The 7,013-nt window shown below is 49.5% G+C and overlaps 1 protein-coding gene across 1 annotated transcript in view; it reads left to right on the top strand.

Annotated features, from left to right (window-relative positions):
• fgd1 (FYVE, RhoGEF and PH domain containing 1) overlaps positions 1-7,013 on the top strand; it is a gene marked incomplete in the record, with an annotated part of 21,839 nt that overhangs the window by 8,257 nt on the left and 6,569 nt on the right. Inside the window, 11 exon segments of the mRNA XM_014030214.1 lie at positions 2,176-2,439; positions 2,529-2,691; positions 2,803-3,535; positions 4,735-4,824; positions 4,921-5,069; positions 5,134-5,290; positions 5,374-5,512; positions 5,668-5,726; positions 6,271-6,417; positions 6,495-6,587; positions 6,897-6,976. Coding sequence (XP_013885668.1) covers positions 2,176-2,439; positions 2,529-2,691; positions 2,803-3,535; positions 4,735-4,824; positions 4,921-5,069; positions 5,134-5,290; positions 5,374-5,512; positions 5,668-5,726; positions 6,271-6,417; positions 6,495-6,587; positions 6,897-6,976 — 2,074 coding nt within the window.

Raw genomic sequence — 7,013 nt, 5'->3', positions numbered from 1 at the left:
TGGTCTAGCTGTGGTCTAGCTGTGGTCTAACTGGTCTAGCTGTGGTCTAGCTGTGGTCTAGCTGTGGTCTAACTGTGGTCTAGCTGTGGTCTAGCTGTGGTCTAGCTGTGGTCTAACTGGTCTAGCTGTGGTCTAGCTGTGGACAAACTGTGGTCTAGCTGTGGTCTAGCTGTGGTCTAGCTGTGGTCTAACTGGTCTAGCTGTGGTCTAACTGTGGTCTAACTGGTCTAACTGTGGTCTAACTGGTCTAGCTGTGGTCTAGCTGTGGTCTAGCTATGGTCTAGCTGTGATCTAGCTGTGGTCTAACTGTGGTCTAACTGTGGTCTAACTGGTCTAGCTGTGGTCTATCTGTGGTCTAGCTGTGGTCTAACTGTGGTCTAACTGGTCTAGCTGTGGTCTAGCTGTGGCCTAGCTGTGGTCTAGCGGTGGTCTAGCTGTGGTCTAGCTGTGGTCTAGCTGTGGTCTAACTGGTCTAGCTGTGGTCTAACTGTGGTCTAGCTGTGGTCTAGTTGTGGTCTAACTGTGGTCTAACTGTGGTCTAGCTGTGGTCTAACTGGTCTAGCTGTGGTCTAGCTGTGGTCTAACTGTGGTCTAACTGTGGTCTAGCTGTGGTCTAACTGGTCTAGCTGTGGTCTAGCTGTGGTCTAGCGGTGGTCTAACTGTGGTCTAACTGTGGTTTAACTGGTCTAGCTGTGGTCTAGCTGTGGTCTAACTGTGGTCTAACTGGTCTAACTGTGGTCTAACTTTGGTCTAACTGGTCTAACTGTGGTCTAACTGGTCTAACTGTGGTCTAACTGGTCTAGTTGTGGTCTAGTTGTAGTCTAACTGTGGTCTAGCTGTGGTCTAACTGGTCTAGTTGTGGTCTAACTGGTCTAGTTGTGGTCTAACTGGTCTAGTTGTGGTCTAACTGGTCTAGTTGCGGTCTAGTTGTGGTCTAACTGGTCTAGCTGTGGTCTAACTGTGGTCTAACTGTGGTCTAACTGGTCTAGCTGTGGTCTAACTGTGGTCTAACTGGTCTAGTTGTGGTCTAGTTGTGGTCTAACTGTGCTCTAGCTGTGGTCTAGCTGTGGTCTAACTGGTCTAGCTGTGGTCTAGCGGTGGTCTAACTGTGGTCTAACTGTGGTCTTGCTGTGGTCTAACTGGTCTAGTTGTGGTCTAGTTGTGGTCTAACTGGTCTAGCTGTGGTTTAACTGTGGTCTAACTGTGGTCTAACTGGTCTAGTTGTGGTCTAGTTGTGGTCTAACTGTGCTCTAGCTGTGGTCTAGTGGTGGTCTAGTTGTGGTCTAACTGTGGTCTAACTGTGGTCTAGTTGTGGTCTAACTGGTCTAGCTGTGGTCTAACTGTGCTCTAGCTGTGGTCTAGCTGTGGTCTAGCTGTGGTCTAACTGTGCTCTAGCTGTGGTCTAGCTGTGGTCTAACTGGTCTAGCTGTGGTCTAGTTGTGGTCTAACTGTGCTCTAGCTGTGGTCTAACTGGTCTAGTTGTGGTCTAGTTGTGGTCTAACTGTGGTCTATCTGTGGTCTAACTGGTCTAGTTGTGGTCTAGTTGTGGTCAAACTGGTCTATCTGTGGTCTAGCTGTGGTCTAGTTACTGGGTACTGGAACCATACCTGCACACCTGCACTCACCTAAGAGAACACCTAACTCTTCAATATGAGTTAGTTCTTTCTTAACTCCAGGTAACAGGGGAAACAGAACCTGACAGGACAAATGGACCTGGGTTAAGCTTTTGTATCCCCCCTTCCTCCAACCTAGACCACTGAATCTTTTTGGGAACTGCTGTTTTACTGGTTCCACTCTGACCACCGACACAAAAGCTGCACTTGCTGTGCAACTAAGTACCCCTTGTGTCAGCTCTGCCCCTACACACAGGGGCAGTACTGTGGTTTCACTGGGAGTACTCAGGTGAGCAGCTACAGTCTTGTTCCATGTGCAGTCGACCCTCTTCTTCTTGTCTTTGGTTGAACTTTACACCTCTGAAGAGAACATGTCTCCAGGTCAGCCTCCACCTCGGTCAGGTTCAGTGATCTGCTTCTTCCCTCACTGTATAAACCTCTACGTTTATTATTATTTCTATGTTTATTTTCTGTTTAAAACTCTATCTCCTACTAAATGACAGGCTTTTATTTTATTGGATTGTGGGTGTGGCCTCATTGACATGTCTCCTGTCCTCTGCAGGCCCCGCCTCCTCCAGTGCCAGCTTGCTGAGTAAGACCCTCTCTCTGGAACCGTCCTGTTCACCATGTGGCCTCCAGGGGGCGTTGGACGCAGACAGTCCTCAGTTGCTGAGCTCCAACATGGCGCCCAGTTCTTTAGAGGAAGGGGCGGAGCTTGTGGAGTGCTGTGGCCCTGTGATGGACACAGGCCCTGTGGAGCTGCCTGTGACCACAGTAACACCGACGACCAGGAGCCGCCCCCCTCTGCCAGGGCCCAAACCTCAGGGTACAACATGCTCCATCTTGTTTTTTTGTTTTGTTTTGCTTCTTTGAGTCAGAACACCTGTAACCTTTGACCCTGATCCCTCTTCACAGTTCCCCCCAAACCCCCCCACCTTCAGCAGCAGGCAGGACTGTCAAGGCCCCGCCCCCGAGTTCCAGACAAATCCCTCCCACCCCCACCGCCCTGCAGAGCCCTCCGAGCCGATGGTACCGCCTCCCCCACCTGCGTCCTGTCACTCATCGAGAAGTTTGAGCGGTGAGTCGTTACTGGTAATACTGGAAATACCTCTGTTCTGGTTTTGTTTACAGGTGCTTTATTGTTTGTTGTTTGTTTACAGGTGCTTTATTGTTTGTTGTTTGTTCACAGGGAGCAGATCATTGTGGTGCCTGACATTACTGGGGGGGCTCTGTGCCCCCGCTCACTGGAGCCCTCCTCTCCTCGACCGTCATCACCCCTATCATCTACCTCACCCCCTCACTTCCTGCTTGAGGAAGAGGAGCTGCCCTGTGAGGCCACAGAACACGATGACATCACAGAGCGAGGGGGGAGGGAGGGGGAAGGGGAGGAGCTATGTGATGATGTTGATGATGAGGAGGAAGAAGAGTTGGTGGCAGCATGTTGCGACAATATCAGTCAGAAGCGTTTCTCCATGGAGTCGGGTTACTGCGTCTCAGAGAGACACCTGGAGGACGATGCTGTTGCTGTGGAAACAGGGGACCAGCAACCGCCACTGGTGCTCGACCAATCAGAGCTGGCCTCTGAGCGTTTGTCCCTCCCCTCCTCTCAGACAGATGGGAAGCTAGCCAATCGGGACAGCGGCATCGACAGCATCAGCTCGCCGTCACACAGTGAGGAGCTCTGCTTCGCCAGCGTGGAGGACGGGGGCGTGGCTTATCCTTGCAGTCCCGCCCTCTTGCCCCGCCTCTCCAGTTCATCCTCCTATGCTGGTGAGGGAGGAGAGGGGGAGGGACAAGAGGCTAGGGGAGGAGCAAGGAAGAGAAGAGAGTTCTCTGAAGAAGGAGACAGTGACCTGGAGGAGGAGGTGGAGCTTACTGTGGTGTTGGCCCCGCCCAAAACTGACAGACAAGACTCTGTTGAGGTGAGACTGGACCAATTAGCTGGCAGTTAACTAAAAGCTAGTAGTTAGCAGGTATTTACCAGTTAGCACTCAGCTATCAGTTAGCAGTCAGCTATCAGTTAGCAGTCAGCTATCAGTTAGCAGTCAGCTATCAGTTAGCAGTCAGCTAACAGTTAGCAGTCAGCTATCAGTTAGCAGTTATTTAACAGCAGTCTGTGGGGACAGGCAGAATGTGGGGCAGAGGTAACAGGATCTGCCCTGCAGAGGAGCAGGGGAAGGAGGACAGGAGAGGAGTAGAACTTATTTGTAGCAGCAGAGTGAGTTTTTGGAAAAAAAAAACCATGAGATACTAGCCTGGTAAAAACCAGACCCTGTCCTTCACTTTGCTTCATCCGAGGGTCTGGACTCTCAGCTATAGAGAAGCGTTTCTTGCAGGAGGCGTGGCCTCTGCTGAAGTTTAAAATGATTGGATCTGTTGGCTGTGACGTATGTCGCTGTGAAGGAGGCTAAGCTAAGAAGCTAACAGAAATCATGTGCTGTAAACAACCCTACTGAGAGGAGAAATATACGGAGCTGAAGGAGACGACTGTAAATGAGAGCTGCTGTTTGTCAGATAATTTATTTTAATTTGAAGTCTTATCAACACAGACTGGCTTCATTCACTTCCTCCACTGCTGTATGCTAAAATAACTAGCAGACACTGAGCAGAACAACAATGTTCTGTTCTCTGATTGGTCCAGGTAAAAACCTGCCAGTGAAATCGTTGTTTATGACAGAAGTCCCAGACGGAGCAGAGAAGGAAACTAGAACTGAGTGGAGCTGTAGGAAGACAAGGACCAGGCTAATGGGATACAAAAAGTCAATGAGATTGTTCTCATATTTACTGCAAAATGTAGAAAAATGAGTGTAAGTTACAGACAAGTTGACAGATGGTTGAGTGAGAGGGTGGGCTCCTCAGAACCTGGGTCTGTCAGGTCATGATGTGCTCAGTATGAGGAGGTCTGGTCCTGAAATAAGATACAGTCTGTGTATTTGTGGAGTTTCACTCTTTAATCAGGACAGGTTTGAACTTAAGAAGCTAATGTAGATTTAGGAGTTGTGTTCAATGAAAGAGTCCCCTGGTCCCCTAACCCCTGGCTGATCCGGTTTCACCAGAACTCTGTTCCTCTTATAATCTGTGAGTCTCTGGTTGTTAAACTTTACTTACTGTTTGTGTCCAGCTGTCTGTCCATCAGAGGGTCTTCAACATCGCTAATGAGCTGCTACACACTGAGACTGCCTACGTGTCAAAGCTCCACCTGCTGGACCAGGTGGGTCTCCAGGAGCCCAGCAGGGTCCTGTCTGTTGTTGTTTTAAACCTCAGGGGTAAATCTGTTAGTGACTGACACCTCATGGTCCTCCTGCAGGTTTTCTGTGCACGACTCCTAGAGGAGGCTCGGGTTCGCTCCTCCTTCCCCTGTGACGTTGTTCAGGGAATCTTCTCCAACATCTGCTCCATCTACTGTTTCCATCAACAGTTCCTGCTGCCGGCGCTGCAGAAACGCATGGAGGAATGGTGAGGAGCTTCATCTTTCCTCCTCATCCAAAGGAGATGTTTAACCTCCTTGTTCTGCCTTTAGGGACTCAAACCCACGAATCGGTGACATCCTGCAGAAGCTGGCTCCCTTCCTGAAGATGTACGGGGAGTATGTGAAGAACTTTGACCAAGCCATGGAGCTGGTGAACACCTGGATGGAGAGGTCGTCTCAGTTCAAGGCCATTGTCCAGGAGACTCAGGTACATCTCAGGTCACTGGTGGGTTCTGCCACCATGTTCTGGCTCAGGGGCTCATGTACTGTGCTCGTCTTGTCCTTGTGCAGAGGGAGGAGCGCTGTGGGAACCTGACCCTGCAGCACCACATGTTAGAACCGGTTCAGAGGATCCCTCGCTATGAGCTGCTGCTCAAAGATTACCTGCACCGACTGCCAGAGGACGCACCTGATCACAGAGACGCACAGAGTACAAAAATAAACTAAACTTTATCTGTCTATATGTGTGTTATCTACCTGTGCTAACAGTTAGCCATGCTAACCGTGCTTCCTAACACCTGAAGTAGGACAATTTTTAAAAAATGCTGAATTCACCTGTTGGTCATCATATCTGTTTTTCTGCAGAGTCGTTGGAACTGATCGCTACTGCAGCTGAACACTCCAATGCTGCCATCAGGAAGATGGTAAGACCAATCACACAGATCCATCAGACCAATCACACAGATCCATCAGACCAATCACACAGATCCATCAGACCAATCACACAGATCCATCAGACCAATCACACAGATCCATCAGACCAATCACAGGATCCACAGACCAATCACAGGATCCATCAGACCACTCACACAGATCCATCAGACCAATCACAGGATCCATCAGACCACTCACACAGATCCATCAGACCAATCACAGATCCATCAGACCAATCACAGGATCCATCAGACCAATCACACAGATCCATCAGATCAATCACAGGATCCATCAGACCACTCACACAGATCCATCAGACCAATCACAGATCCATCAGACCAATCACAGGATCCATCAGACCAATCACAGGATCCATCAGACCAATCACACAGGTCACACAGGTCGCCTTCAATGAAGGATGCTGAATCGATCAAAATTGAATCCAACCTGCATCAAACCAAAACACAACAGATCATTCATCATGTGATCATTTATTAAACAGAAACAGGAAGTTTTGTTTCTGTTGGTGTTCAGGAGCGAATGAGGAAGCTGCTGAAGGTTTACGAGTTGTTGGGAGGAGAGGAAGACATCGTTAACCCCACTAATGAGCTCATCAAAGAGGGACACATCTTGAAGCTGTCCAACAAGAACGGCACCACGCAGGACCGATATCTCATCCTGGTATGGTACTCTGCTTCCTGTCCACTGAGTGGAACCCTGACCCGGGTCCTGGCTCTAACGGCTCTCCTGTTTTACAGTTTAACGACAGACTGCTGTACTGTGTCCCGAAGCTGCGTCTCATTGGTCAGAAGTACAGCGTCCGCGCTCGCATCGATGTGGATGGAATGGAGGTGAGACTCTCAGAGACCAGGACCCAGTTTGGTCAGGTTCTTGGTCCTGGCTTCCAGTGGTTGTTCTTCTGTTTTAAGACAAATGAACTGTGGAACAGTCCTAAACCAGGAAGGTTTACCCCCTGGTCCAGGACTGAGACCTGCAGGATTTTATTAGTCATGAATATTAACCATAAAAACCAAAACAAGTTCATGAACCAAGAAGAAGAAAACACTGAGCATGCTCAGATCCTGAGACAAACTTGAACCAATCAACTGAGCTGGTTGGACTCTGGATCAGCAGAACTAACAGAACATCTCTACCCTCAGCTGAAGGAGACGAGCAGTGCAGCTGTTTCCAGAACCTTCCTGGTGTCAGGGAAGCAGAGATCCCTGGAGCTGCAGGCCCGGTACACACACACACACACACACACACACACACACACA

The sequence above is a fragment of the Austrofundulus limnaeus genome, unplaced genomic scaffold, assembly GCF_001266775.1.
Source record: "Austrofundulus limnaeus strain Quisiro unplaced genomic scaffold, Austrofundulus_limnaeus-1.0 Scaffold1018, whole genome shotgun sequence".
In the NCBI taxonomy this organism is placed as follows: domain Eukaryota; kingdom Metazoa; phylum Chordata; class Actinopteri; order Cyprinodontiformes; family Rivulidae; genus Austrofundulus; species Austrofundulus limnaeus.
This window is presented reverse-complemented; position numbering and strand designations above follow the sequence as displayed.